This window comes from Kogia breviceps, chromosome 12, assembly GCF_026419965.1.
Source record: "Kogia breviceps isolate mKogBre1 chromosome 12, mKogBre1 haplotype 1, whole genome shotgun sequence".
In the NCBI taxonomy this organism is placed as follows: Eukaryota; Metazoa; Chordata; class Mammalia; order Artiodactyla; family Physeteridae; genus Kogia; species Kogia breviceps.
This window is the reverse complement of record NC_081321.1, coordinates 8716399-8731187: the sequence shown is the minus strand read 5'-3', so window position 1 is coordinate 8731187 and position 14789 is coordinate 8716399. Positions and strand designations below refer to the sequence as shown.

The window sequence follows — 14789 nt, the reverse complement described above, 5'->3', positions numbered from 1 at the left end:
CCACAACTACTGAGCCTGCGCTCTAGAGCCCGTGAGCCAGATCTACTGAAGCCTGCGCACCTAGAGCCTGTGTTCTGCAACAAGAGAAGCCTGTGCACTGCAATGAAGAGCAGCCCCAGCTCGCTGCAACTAGAGAAAGCCCATGGGCAGCAACAAAGACCCAATGCAACCAAAAAAATACATAAAATTAAAAATAAATTTTAAAAATAATAAAAATAAAATTTTTTTTAAAAATCGAATGACAGGGTCAAATCAAATGTCCCCATGTCCATCCGGAATAGGAACCTCTCAGGTGGGCCTAGACCTGCAGTTAGAAGGACGTCAGTCACAATTGTGCACAGTTTCTGTGTCCTTCTAGAATTATGTAAGCCTTCTCCAGCTCCTTATTAGTCTGCCATTTCCTGTTGCGCAAGGGATAAACAATGGGCAGACTGTCGCCAGTGTTTTCATTAATTACACCACAGACTGAATGGCACTGATTACCACATAATGGACATTTTGCAGTGACCCTGTTTCCTTTGTTCAAACAATGTATCTAAATGTCTCAGTAAAGGAACACCTTCTATTTGGGCCTTCAAGAGAATGAAGAGATACTGGGATCTCAGGAATTTGAATTGCATCACTGTCCCCCAATAATTATTTTATGACTTGTCCAACTTCCCCATGTGCCTTCTTACCCTCGGAGGCATTATGTCCAGGCAGGAAGGGAGGAAAGAAATCTCAAAACCTTTAAGCGGGTCCCAAAGCTCAAAACATAAAAGTCAGGCAGATCTCTCTCTCTCTCTCTCTCTCTCTCTCTCTCTCTCTCTCTCTCTCTCACACACACACACACACACACACACACACACACACACACACACACACACGCCCCGCCCATCCCCCCTCTCCCTGGAAAAGGGCTAGAGTGACACCGAAAGGCAGCAAAACAAAAAGAGAAAAAGACCAGGGTAAAAATAAAAACTCAAGGGCAGAAATTCCACTCCTCCCTCTCCTGGGAGACTTCCACTGCACTCTACGAAAGATATGGATGCTAGTTCAGGGGCCACAGACACCCTAAAAGATCTGCTTCCCTGAGAAGTCCCTGTTCTGCTCTCTCTCTCATTAAAGGCCCCTCTCTGCAGCCCTCCTGAGCGCGAGGGGGCAGCACGAGACCCCACTGTCCGGCTTCCCTGATGGTGTCCCTCTGTCTGTCTTCATGGCTACCATGGTCCTCCAAGGTACTGGTAAAAATCCCTTTCTCGAAAAAGTGACAGACTGGGAATGTGGGAAAGTTAGCCTCAAATAGGCAGAGCTGGCATCTTCAAGATGTAAATGTGGGATGATCAGGGTTATTTCATTAAGTGTGGCTGCTTCCCATTAAGGACTGCATTTGAAATATAAAAGCATGCTGTGAAACCACGGAGGAAATATTGTAAAGGCATATGGGGTTAGGGAAAGAGGACATTAGGTACAAACAAGGAGAGGAGCTGGGAAGTAAAAAGTCTTTGGATAAAGAAGTAAAGGAGGGCTTCCCTGGTGGCGCAGTGGTGGAGAGCCCGCCTGCCGATGCAGGAGACACAGGTTCGTGCCCCGGTCCGGGAAGATCCCACGTGCCGCGGAGCGACTGGGCCCGTGAGCCGTGGCCGCTGAGCCTGCGCATCCGGAGCCTGTGCTCCGCAGCGGGAGAGGCCACAGCAGTGAGAGGCCCGCGTACCAGAAAAAAAAAAAAAAAAGTAAAGGAAAAGGACAGTAGAAAAAGCATGGGCTCTGGAGTCTTACATGTGGGTTTCAGATCTGGATTTGAGTCTCAGGCTCTACCATTTAATAACCATGTGACCTTAAATGGTTTTCCTTTCAGGTCTCTGAACCTTGGTTTCTGTATCTGTCAGAAGTAGATGATAGGGCTTCCCTGGTGGCGCAGTGGTTGAGAGACCACCTGCCGATGCAGGGGACAAGAGTTCGTGCCCTGGTCCGGGAAGATCCCACATGCCGCGGAGCGGCTGGGCCCGTGAGCCATGGCCGCTGAGCCTGCGCGTCTGGAGCCTGCGCTCCTCAGAGGGAGAGGCCACAACAGTGAGAGGCCCGCGTACCGGAAAAAAAAAAAAAAAAAAAAAAAAAAAAAAAAAGAAGTAGATGATAATGTATATAAAATGCCTATTCTAGAGCTGGCACATGGTAAACATGTAGAACAATGACAGCAGTCTTACTGTTACCACTCTTACTTCTACATTAGGAGAGGAGAGGCAGGAGCCATGGTAACAGACGGAGTGGGTGGATATGAATAAAACCTGGGAGCCCCATCAGTCACCTGGATTCCCCTTCCCAACGTCCAGGATTAAAGGGAAATAAATGTAAGTTTGTATGACCTAAGCGACACATTCAAGATTTTAAAGCCTGAGCTAAAGTGACTACTAAACAATGTAAAACTGGGTTAATGAGGTGTCCTATAATTCCCTCCTTTATGCACCCAAACTAGCCATGAATATAACCCCTTTTTTGACTCCGAGTAGAGAACAGACTTCGGAGGTGGCGTGGAGGTAGGTATTTTACAGCTAAAATCCTGTACCCTATGCGTGAGGAAAGAACCAGAGATACCCAGAGGAGATGACAGTGACGCTGATGATGGAGGTAAGACGAACAGGATCATGTGGCAGATCTCAGGGTACGCCAGAGGCCATGGTCTTAAACACTGCGCCGGCTGACCTCTCCTGACACGTGTGCACCTGGCCTGGAGTCCAGAGGCCTGTGTCACTGACCCGTGCAGGCAGCTGAAGTGACAACTCCACTTCCCCACCCAGGTTTACCCGGCAAACACGTCCTGGGCACCAGGAGAGGAATGAGGCAGAAGACCCCTCTGACCAGGTGGGAGCAGGTGTGCATTTGGACAGGCTGTCGGCATAGCATACCCAGACGGGGATGGAGGTGCACCAGGCGGAGATGGAGCGTGGGCGGAGTCCAGCAGGAGGGAGAACACGGGGGGGCGCGGGGACCCAAGAGACGCCTCAAGTGAGTGGATTCTGCAGAACACAACTATGACAATTACAAGATGGCGAGGCAGGTACGTGCCGACAGAGAGTCTTGGTATCAGCAAGGGTGAAAGAGAAAATGGCTGATAAAAGAGAGTGGAATAATGCCATTTGCAGCAACATGAATGGACCTGGAGATTATCACACTAAGTGGAGTCAGTCAGACAGAGAAAGACAAATACCATATGCTATCACTTATATGTGGAATCTAAAAAAACGGTACAAATGAACTGACTTACAAATCAGAAACAGACTCACAGACAGAAAACAAACTTATGGTTACCAGAGGGGAAAGGGGGGAGGGATAAATTAGGAGTTTGCAATTAACATACATACACTAGTGTGTATAAAATAGATAAGCAACAAGGACCTACTGTATAGCACAGGGAACTATACTGAATATTTTGCAATAACCTTTAAGGGAAAAGAATCTGAAAAACTCTGTGTGTGTGTGTGTGTTTGTGTGTGTGTGTATCTGAATCACTTTGCTGTACTCCTAAAACTAACAAAACATTATAAATCAACTATACTTTAATAAAAAGAAAATGGCTGAGGTGCGCTAGAATGCAGGAAGAAATCAATTCTAAACTATACTGTCATTGTGCCACAAACGCTCATGCTTCTACAATAACATCTTGCAATCACTCCATTGTTCGTCTTGCTACATTTGAAAGAGACGACTTCTACCCTCTGAAAAGAACCCTTTAATTTACACAGCTCTTCAGAGTCCTGCAGAGGACTTACAGATTCACTGTCCCATTTGCTCTGGGCTGCAGGTTGGCTGCCGCCTTAACTTTCTGCAGGAGCAGCTCTAGTAATTGTTTCACATGCCCTTAGACGAACAACATGCTCTCTACTCATGTGCAGAACAAGCCCTGGGGAGTGAGGCCAGGACGGCATCTAAAAATCTCACGATACCAGGAATTCCCTGGTGGGCCAGTGGGTAAGACTCCGCGCTCCCAGTGCAGAGGGCCCAGGTTTGAGAGCTGGTCGGGGAACTAGATCCTACATGCATGCTGCAACTAAGAGGTCCTCATGCCGCAACTAAAGATCCCTCATGCCTCAACGAAGATCCCGCATGCCACAACTAAGACCCGGAGTAGCCTAAATAAATAAATAAATAATTTTAAAAATAAATAAATAAAATAAAATCTCATGATACCAAAGTACGGTCTGTCAACACGGGTGGAAAAAAGTTAACTGTTGCCTCAAGCTCTAAGGACACTTCCTAGAGAAATCCTTTGTGAATCCTTGAGACCTGAAAGAATGAGAGATGTTTTTAAAAGGAGTACGGTGACTCTCTAAGTGTCCTCCCAAGAAACAACGGAGACAGCAAATGAGCCTCTAGTTCAGAACATCCAGGTAAGTGTGACAAGGAACAGACTGTTAATAATGGATAGAATATGGGTACTGTGATTGTCATTCGTCAAAGGATTTTTGATAAATTTTAGGTATAGACAGAGTTTTGAGGAAGAGTCTCCTGGTTTGCTCTGTACTTGTTTATTATCTGTCTGTTTCCCCAGTGGAATGTAAGGCCTATGAGGAAGGGATTCTGTCTGTTTTGTTCAGTGATATATCCTTAGCACCTAGAGCAGAGCCTGGCCCAGAGTTGAATGAGTTCATAAGTGAAGTGCACATGTAGAGGCACATGCATGTAATGTTCTGAAAGGCATATTCTTATCTCAGTGAGTCAAAAAGCTGCAGCCAAGGAGACAGAACCCTAATAAGGCTCATATATTGTGAGAAAAAGAGAACAGGATTATTCCAAGTTGGAAAAAAATGCAGGTTCAAGATAGAGATTTGTAAAATACAGGAAAACAGAACGAACTAGTCTAAAAACAAATACCACTGGTCATCTCATCACTCAAGGGCAACCGCAGCTAATTGTCATATTTCCTTCTAATCTTTCAAAAAAGATACTTAACATATTTGAAATCACGTTAACTATATAATGTTGTGTACTAGCTTTTTCACTTAGTGTTAATGGCTTAAGTGTTTGCTTAATATCACTTGGTTTTTACTGAAAGAAGGACCTAAGTCAAGTGAAGTCTACCATGGGACCTTGGGACCTTGTACCAACCCTTGTGAATCTCGAAGTTGAGCTAAAGATGCATTTTAGGAACATAAGTTCAAAGATGACACATATGTTCAAAATGTAGCTCAAAATTTAGTACAGCCCTGGGCACACATATAGACTACATATCCCAGCCTCCTCTGGAGTCAGCCGTGGCCATGTGACTGAGTTCTCGCCAAAGTGATGTGTGTGACGTTTACAGGTTTGGTCCCGGAGAACCTCCCATCTGTGCTATTCCATTCTCTTTCCCCTTCTGCCAACTGGATGCTATCAGCGATGTGGTCTCTGGATATGACAGAGCCACCAAATGGGAGAAGCCTTGAATCCCTGAACTCAATGGAGGAATCACCTGCTAACCAGAAACATCTAATCTGAACATAAGCAAGAAATGAACTTTGCTTGCCTTTGAGCTGTTACACATTTTTGAGTCTATTTATAGCTGCAGTCTAGCCAACTTGTACCTCATAGAACTCTCATAACCTGTATTTTCTCTAATAGAATGAGAAAGCTTATCAGTCACTATGACAAAGATATTGACAGAATGGAAGAATAGATGAAGTTGTTCATTTAACATGCATTTATTCTATGTCTACTATGTGCCCGGCATTGTTCTAAGCATTACAGCCACATTCAGATGTGCTACAATTCCTTGTTGCTCTTCACTGAAAGAGACACAGGACAGGGGATATCTTTTCCCGGCCCTACTTCCAGTTGTATAACCATGTGCCCTTCATACTACTCACCTGCTGGCTTACAGACTGCGGTTCAGCTGAAGGGGCCTCTAACGTGGCCCACCTGTGCAGGCTGGAAAGGGGCCGGGGGAGGGAGTGGGACAGGGGCTCGAATACCTGGCACATGCAGCCAGTTCTGGGGAAGCTGGCAGAGCCGGCTGTCCAGGGGCATGTCTGGGGCAGGTGCGAAAAGGCACTGCTGCTCACACATGTTTCATGTCCGTATCCAGAACCTGAATGGAGGTAAATCTCAGGGCAGTCGAATAACTGGGTTTTGCTTATGCCTCGCCAAAAAATACAAGCCTACATGTCCAACAGGCAAGTAATAAACTCGATTGGGCCCTCCTCCAGGATTTCTGCCTTGTGGCAGGACGGCGCTGGTGAAAAGGAAGTGTGGGCCCAGGCCCGAGGAAGTGCTGTACAGCATACTTTACGGCCAGACAAACCAGAATAAGTCCAATTCCCCATCTGGATTTCCTGCCACTCAAGGGACCAGCTGTACTTCTTACCAGAAAGAAAGGCTGCCCAAAGGACAAGAAGCGGGGTCAACTCTGTTTTCTAAGGGCTCAACCTGAAATTCACACCAGAGTAATCTGCAAGATAGAAAGGAAACCCGAATGTTCCTGAAATGCCTTGCCCTCAGTATTTCGGCAAAAAGAAGCCCAACATCTCAATGTTCTTGTTCAAACTTTGTAGTCTGAAACACTCCCAACCCATTTTACAATTTGAAGTCAAGCAAGCAGTGACCAATGCCAGGGTATGTTTAAAAGCAGCAACAGGAATCAAACAACATTGTCATTTAAAGGAGATTCGGTTCAAGGTGGCAGGCAGGGTAACAGCCTCACCTGGCCAACGGCTCACGAACCTGGCTTTTCACCGCAGGGGCTCAGAGTGAATGCTACCGCCAGTTCAAACACTGATTCTCTGTGCAAACTGTGAGAAACTCATTTAACCTTGGTCAGCCTCTCCCCCAGCCCCATGGGAGGAAACACGGTACAGGAAGTCAGGTCAAATACTTGGAAAATGGCTCCAGCTGGGTCTTAAGCATTACAGTTTTGTCGACTGAAAGAAATCCCTGCCCGGCTCTGTGTGCAGGCCCATGAATGGTAGCTCACTCCTTCCAACACTAGTTGAGAGCCTAATGCATGAAAAAGGAAGAAAAACGCGATGATAAGATTCCACAAAAGTAGAACATTAGTAGTATGGTAAAGTAGATAAGAGGACAGCAATCAGGAAGATTCGTCTTCTATCACCTTAGTCATTAACTAGGAGGAAAACCTTGGACAAATTCCAAATAAACTCAGGAACCCTCGTTTTCTTCATCTGTGCCGTGAAAGGGCTGAATTAGAGAAACTTGAGGGTGTCTTTATAATCCCAGGAAATCATGTGCCTTTCTAAGGACTGCAACTCTTACGTGTCCACCTGAACCTCCAATTCAATGTTTCACATTGGTTAGTGCTGAGACAGCATGCTACCAACACACCTAACGATGAAACACACAGAGGCTACCAGAATCACTCATGAATTTAGTCTCAAGGCCTTTAAGCAAGCACATAGCAACTGTAATAAAACCAACCTAAGGGCTTCATCTTAGTTAGGAAGGTATTCTGAACCATGAATATACTTACCCATTGATAGCAACCAGAGTAAGGAAGAAACAAGACCCAGGTCAGCAACCAGAGCCAGTCCAGACGCCTCAGCAACGTCTTCCTCGGGCTGTGTACTTGCCACCTGCCTCCTGCCCCCGCGCTGGTGAAAAGCCCCGCACGTCGGAAAGACGCGCGCTCTTTTCTCCTTTACCTTTCAGTAACGCAGATTTCAGTGGCAGATGTGACCTAAAACTGAAAGTGTCTGCCTGCCAACTTGAACCCTTGACTAGACACGACGAGATAGCACAGAAATCACAGGAACGATAAGAGGCAAGGCACCCACAGCCCAGAAGCCGAGGACTCGTCACGTGCTGCCGTCCAGTTTCACGTCTCTCACCATCCACGTTCCCCAGGCGCCGCTTTGCTCTTCACATAGCAGGATACACAGTTAAGTTAACTACAAAAATGCCAGAAAGCACATATCTGTGGCATGAAAGACATCACGCAGGGCTTGCAGCCTGGGCATAAATGATCGGTCTTGCCTCCATTTAGTTCTTTGTGATACTCAGGTTGTGGAGAGTAGAGCTTAAAGTGAGCCCATATTTCGGCTGCTACTGGTATCAAGAAACTTCACACAGGCCCATCCACAGCAATAAGGTTAGGCTTTTCCCTACCAGTCATTATTTTTTGTTGTTGTTATTTTTTTCTATTAGTCATCATTTTTATTTAAAACAATAAGGAGAGCCAACACCAGTGTTTAACTACATGGCAGGCACGGTCCCATGCTTTACATAGAGTAGTCACTTAACCCTCGCGAGAACCTTTCTGCAGTAGACTAGTATTCTTATCCCCACGTAAGAGGGGATAAGAGGAAGAGGAAACTGACGCTGAGAAGAATCAAGTAACTTGCTCAAGGTCACACAGCTAGAGGCAGCGCCAGGGTTTGAGCTCAGGCAGGGAGGCTCTGGTGTTCGTACTCAGAACCGCTATGCAGACCTGCCCACAAAATCAAGGTCCAAGTTTTCCCACCTCAGCTGAGCCTTCAAGGGCTCTGGTACTCACAACTGTACTGCTACCCAACTGCAGTCACTCTCAACAAATGACCTCCCCTCTCCTTCAGAGAGGATACACAGGCTCCTCAGCCATGACTGGTCTGTGCCAGGCATCCTCTTAAAAACCTGCCCAGATCTTCCCTGTTCTCTCAGAACAAATGCCCTCAGGGCTCTAGGCCCCCCGCTCCTGCTGCCTCAGAGACCTCTCACCCTCAGAATATCCCCTTTCTATCCTTCACCCTCCACCTCTTCCCCTCAACCCAGAAGCACGTTCAAATACACCACCTGCAAAACGCACCCCAAACCTCCTTTGATCTTCATCCACTTTTAAAATAATTAATTAATTAATTTTTATTTGGGGCTGCGTTGGGTCTTTGTTGCTGCGCGCAGGCTTTCTCTAGGTGCAGAGAGTGGGGGCTACTCTTCGTTGCAGTGTGCAGGCTTCTCATCGTGGTGGCTTCTCTTGTTGCGGAGCACAGGCCCTTGGCACATGGACTTCAGCAGTTGTGGCTCGCAGGCTCAGTAGTTGTGGCGCACGGGCTTAGTTGCTCCACGGCATGTGGGATCTTCCTGGACCAGGGCCCAAACCCATGTCCCCTGCACTGGCAGGCGGATTCTCAACCACTGTGCCACCACGGAAGTCCCAATCTTCATCCACTTTTAATTCTGTAGTTTCAGCCTCTATCTTCCTCTGTGACCATGGATTAATTGCTTACTTTCTCTAACAGCCTTCAATTTCTGCATCTGTGTGTCATGAGGGTCCTGGACCAGAAGGTCTCTGAGGTCCTTCCAGCTCCGACATCTGTGGCTCTTAATGGAGAGATTTCTTGGAACAAACTTAGTTTCTCCACTGTCCCCGGAAGCCCAAGTTAATTTTCTTCCGAGACTCCCAGCTGTTCCTGCAGCCAGCAGCGCTCTCTGCTTTCTCTCCATTCGTTTCCCAAATCCCGGTTTTCCTTTACGACGTGGCTTCAGCCTCACCCGCTATATCCCAGGATATCCTGATCTTTAACTCTCCTAGGACTTCAGTTGTGAACCACAACTGAGCACTCTCCATTGATGGCACTGTATCTTTCACCTTACTGTTCTGTGTACCTTCATGCCCTCGCCCAGACTAAGCTCTCAGCGAGCAGGGACCAGTCACGTTTCTCTGTAACCCTTAAAGGACCTCACACTAAGCTGGTCAGCAGTAGTTGCTCAGCCATGCTGGCTGGTTGGCTGAGGGTCATCCTGAAGCCACTGAGGAAACTAGTGGTCAGTGTACAAGACTCTGGTATGAAGGAAGACCACCCCTAGCTTCCACGCCTCTCTTACACAGAAATTTGTAAAACATCAACTTTTTATTCAAAAGCATCATCCAAAGTTAGCAATAGGAAAGCTTAGCTAACTCCTTGATTTTCTTCTCTCTGAATCAGAAACTGTTACAGCCATGTTTCCCTTTGATCCAAATGTAAGCAACCACAAGTGCTGCAGCTTTCTGGGCCTCTGCTTGACCCGGGTTCTACTTCCACTAACACACATTCTCCACGGTTATTAAGTTCCCTGACTTTTCAACACATATAGCATTATGTTACTTCCTCACACTTGCAACTCAACTTCCAGGAAACATCTGGAATAATATCAGAGAGTTGGTGTTTGATCTAAACTACATCCTCTGCTTTATTCGTTTGGAAGTGACGAATTTCAACCCTTAGGTTTGAAGTTGAGCGCACATGGATGTGAATGTTTCAGGAGTTTGCACCAACAGAGAAGACAGGTCTTCAGTGAAGAATCTAAAGCAGTGCTCGCCTCCTCGGCCCTAACAGAACTACCGAGGTCCCGCTCACACCGGGAGTGCTGTTCTCGGCTTGGTAACAGTCCCGGGTCACTACTGGCGGCTCAAAGTGAATCCCAAGCGTCCTCAAGCAGAATTTTAAACTCAGTTAACATTTTGTTTTCAGTGAATGCTCCACAGCACTGGTCATACGTGAGAATCCTCGAGAGCAGCGGTCCCCAACATTTTCGGCACCAGGGACCGGTTTCCGTGCAAGACAATCTTTCCATGGACTGGGGGGGGCGGGGGGGGTACGTTTCAGGCGGTAGTGCGAGCGATGGGCAGCAATGGGGAGCAGCAGATGAAGCTTCACTCGCTTTCCTGCCGCTCACCTCCTGCTGTGCGGCCCCGTCCCAACAGGGGCCCGGGGGCCGGGGACCCCGATCTAGAGCACGTTCATGAACACCGACCAATGCCCAGCTTCCTTCCCACCGAGCCAGGCTTCCAAGATTTCCACTGAATTGCTACGGAGTGGGATCTACACATCAGTATTTTCTTCAAAGCATCTCAGCTATACTGACTGAATTACGGGAATCTTTTAGGTACGAAAAGGGCACCCTGGCTGTGTTTTTGAGAAGGAGTCTTTCGTTAGTGGAAAAACTGGTGAAATTCAAATAAGGTCTCTGTTTAGTTAATGGTATTGTACCAGTGTTAATTTCCTGGTTTTGTCTTTGGGCTAAGGTTTTGTAAGATGCTCACTTTAGAGGAAGCCGTGTGAGAAGCATACAGGAACTCTCTGGAATTATGTTTGTGACTTTTCTCTAAGTCTAAAAGTAATTCAAATTAAAAAGGTTTTGGGCTTCCCTGGTGGCGCAGTGGTTGAGAATCCGCCTGCCGATGCAGGAGACACGGGTTCGTGCCCTGGTCCGGGAAGATCCCACATGCCGCGGAGCAACTAAGCCCGTGAGCCATGGCCGCTGAGCCTGTGCGTCCGGAGCCTGTGCTCCGCAACGGGAGAGGCCACAACAGTGAGAGGCCCGCATACCGCAAAAAAAAAAAAAAAAGGTTTTTAAAGGACTCCTTTATTTTTAAAGATGCACACTTAAATACTCATGAATGAAATGACAGACGCCTGAGATTTCCTGCAACACAAACCAGTTAGGAAGGTGGCAGGGAGGGAGTCGGGGTGTGGATGAAACAGGAGTCTTCACAAGCTGATATCTGTAGTAGCTGGGCAATGAGGACAGGAAGGGTATCTGTCTACTTCAGTGTGTGTGTAAAATTTTCCGTCATATATATTGGAGGAAAAAATTCCCAGGTGATTCTAACACTCATTCAGGGCCAATAAACACTGCTCTGGAGTCCTGAAAATGTTATATAATGAGCTCTGTCTGGGACTATCAGCTACAAAATACTTTACCCAGCTCCTTGACAATGAATTAGTCACTTAATCTTTCTGTACCACACTTTCCTAACCATGAAATGACAGGAATGGAGTAGAGGACCTTTCAAAAAGAAGACAGGAAGCATTAAAAAGCTGATTTATTCTAAAATCTTAGGAAAGTTAATATCATAATTAATTTCTAGCACAGTCAAAATGATAAGGTCTTACATCCACAAAAGTATTTTCCCAAAGAATGCTCTAAAAAACACTACTTCTGTAAGATGTTAATAGATGTTACCTAAGATAAGGGTTCCGAAATCAAATAAGTTTGAAAAGTGCTGATTTTCCTTACTGTAAGATTCCTAAGAACTTTTTAATAAGATAACACGCATTGTGAATTTCCAAGGGTGGTTAAGAAATATGCAAAAAGTCTGACCTTCTTTACATGGAACTAGTTTTATGGAACTTATTTTGGAAAACAGTGCTCTAGACCAGTGGTTCCCAAATCCCAGGTAATGGAGAATGGCATTAGTATCATTTGGTAAGTTTATTAAAATAATGATTCGCAGACCACGTCCTAGACCTACTGGGGAAGAGGAGAATTCAGTATTAAAAGAAACAAAATCCAATAATAATAATCCATATAATCCAATGCATAGTCATGTTTGGGACTTAAGCTCTTTAGATCATAATGTAGTAAAATAAATATAATATCTGAAAGGCCACAGAGATGCCAACCAAAATAAAAGGTCATACTTAATAGTTTTCCATATAAAAGTATTTAGTCCATGAGAGAAGCCTACATGCATACAACATTTTATGAAAGGTAAGTAGTAAAATACTGGAGGTGTTGACAAATTTAAATCTATCAGTATAACTAATGACTACTTAGTTGTAGACATACTACATCCTTGAGATTACAAACTGACCATTAATTGCAGTGATTCTCCATCTTTTCCTTGTGTATTTCCTCATGTCCACCTTCTCTTGCCAGAGTCAACAACGATCAGGACTATTTTGCTAAACTCCAGGCAGTGCCATTCACATAAGTGGTTTCTCCACGATCCAGCTCCTGACCTTTTCTTTTTATGACATTACTTCAAGGTAACAGAACAGAAATCCCTTCTTGATTGAAAACTTTGCAAAACGTATTTACTTATACCTTGGTGCTCTCAGAGCTGTGCCGTGCACTGGCCCAATCAGTGATATATTTAAATGCTTAAAAGAGTGTACCTACTTTCTGTTATTCATAGTTACTCAACATGTGTACCACACTCTTTCATTTACTAAGTACTTTCACATGAATTATCTTGTGTCTTTCCTCACAAAAACCCTGTGGGTTAAGTAGGCATAATTGTTTCTATCCAACCAATAAGAATCACCGAGCTTTGCCTGCTAACACAGTGAAAAATATAATTGAGGGAGACGTCAGGGCTCCTGCTCTCAAAGAACTGATACCCAACTGGAAAACAAAATATGAATTACACGCAGGAAAGGGCTGAAATCAGTTAATGTTAGCCAAAGCAAATCGGTATGGAAGGACTTCACACATACTAACAACAGTTAACACTTACTAAGCAATTTAATATTCACTCAACCCTGCGGGTAGATTACTTCGGTTAGACCCATTTTTCAGATGAGGAAAACTGAGACCGAGAGAAGTAAAGTAACTTTCCCAAGCAAATAAGTGGTGAACCAGGATTCAAACTCCAGATTAGTCTACTCCATGGACCACTCTTTTCCACTATCACATTCCACTGCTGGGAAAGACAATCTTCTCAAAGCAATGGGGACAGATGTCAAGACATTTAGATAGAAAATGACTACCTCCCAGAAAGTTGGGATCATTGGCTCTACACCCCAGGAGAAAAGGACTCAGGAGTCACAGGGAATCACAACATTGAGTCAGCCATGATATTTTCTCACAATAAGTTACCTCTTTGATTCGTTTGACCAAAGCGTTCTGATCAAAAGCAACAGCCTCTGCACACTGACGGAGGTGATCCTGATAACGGAGGCAGAGCTGCAGCACCTGCTGAGAATCCAACTTCTCCAGTCTGGTGTTTGTTGGAGAAGTCTGGCCACTCAACAGCCCTTGGAAGCAAAAAAAGAATAAAACGAAATGAAACGGAAATTACTAATAAGCTTGTGAATAAAGTAGTTTAATAACAAGTTCACTGAAGGCAGGGTAAGAGGCTTAAATTTAATATTGCATCTTTTGTCATAGACCTGTGACGATCACAGCAACTATCATTTATGGAGCATCTTATGTGCCAAGCACTTGGCAGAGTGCCTCCTGCGCATTACTTTTCATATAATCGCTCAGGAAAGTAAACTATTATTAGCCCCATTTTATAGGTGGGAAACCCAAGACGCCGCGAGGTTAAGTAACTGTCCTCAAGTCACATAATAAGTGATTTCTCCAAGACAGAGCACCTGACCTTACAGCACTACTTTAAAGCATCAGGAGTATAAACCCCCTCCTGACTGAAGAATCTGGAAGATGTACCTACTTAATTCCTTTAACTAATTAAAATGGTTGTCTGAGAAACAGAAAGAATGTGTATATATATATATATATATATATATATGGAAACTGTTAGGAGGAGATGCAAAAAGGAAAACATTTAAAAGGTGAACAGGGGGCTTCCCTGGTGGCGCAGTGGTTGAGAATCCGCCTGCCCATGCAGGGGACATGGGTTCGTGCCCCGGTCCGGGAAGATCCCACATGCCGCGGAGCGGCTGGGCCCGTGAGCCATGGCCGCTGAGCTTGCGCGTCCGGAGCCTGCGCTCCGCAATGGGAGAGGCCACAACAGTGAGAGGCCCGCGTACCAAAAAATAAAAAAAAATAAAAAATAAAAGGTGAACAGGATGTCCACTAACACACCATAAGCCTCAACCTTTACATTCTCTTTCAACATCAGTTTAGTTGTGTAACTATTAAATTCCCTTAAATTTGAACTGGACGTTATATTTTCAAAGGCTTTCACACAGAATTATCTTCCCTTTCTTTAAGGTGTGTAGAACCAGATAATTATTAGCATTTACAAAAGATGAAATACCAATGAAAGAGGCTAAATGACGTGCTCAGGGTCACACAGCAAAGTCCTGACTAGAACTCAAGCCTCCTGACTTCTGGTCAAGGGCTTATTGGCACCCTGAAGGTTCACAAACTTTTTGGTGTCAGGACCCCTTTACATT

The 14789-nt window shown here is 45.3% G+C and overlaps 1 protein-coding gene across 2 annotated transcripts in view; it reads right to left on the bottom strand.

The window, feature by feature from the left end:
- Positions 1–14789, bottom strand: part of BORCS5 (BLOC-1 related complex subunit 5) — a 95792-nt gene that overhangs the window by 19325 nt on the left and 61678 nt on the right. For both annotated transcript variants that reach the window (XM_059082679.2, XM_059082678.2), the window contains exon 3: positions 13525–13682. In XM_059082679.2, the coding sequence (XP_058938662.1) occupies positions 13525–13682 (158 nt within the window). The remainder of the gene's footprint in view (positions 1–13524; positions 13683–14789) is intronic.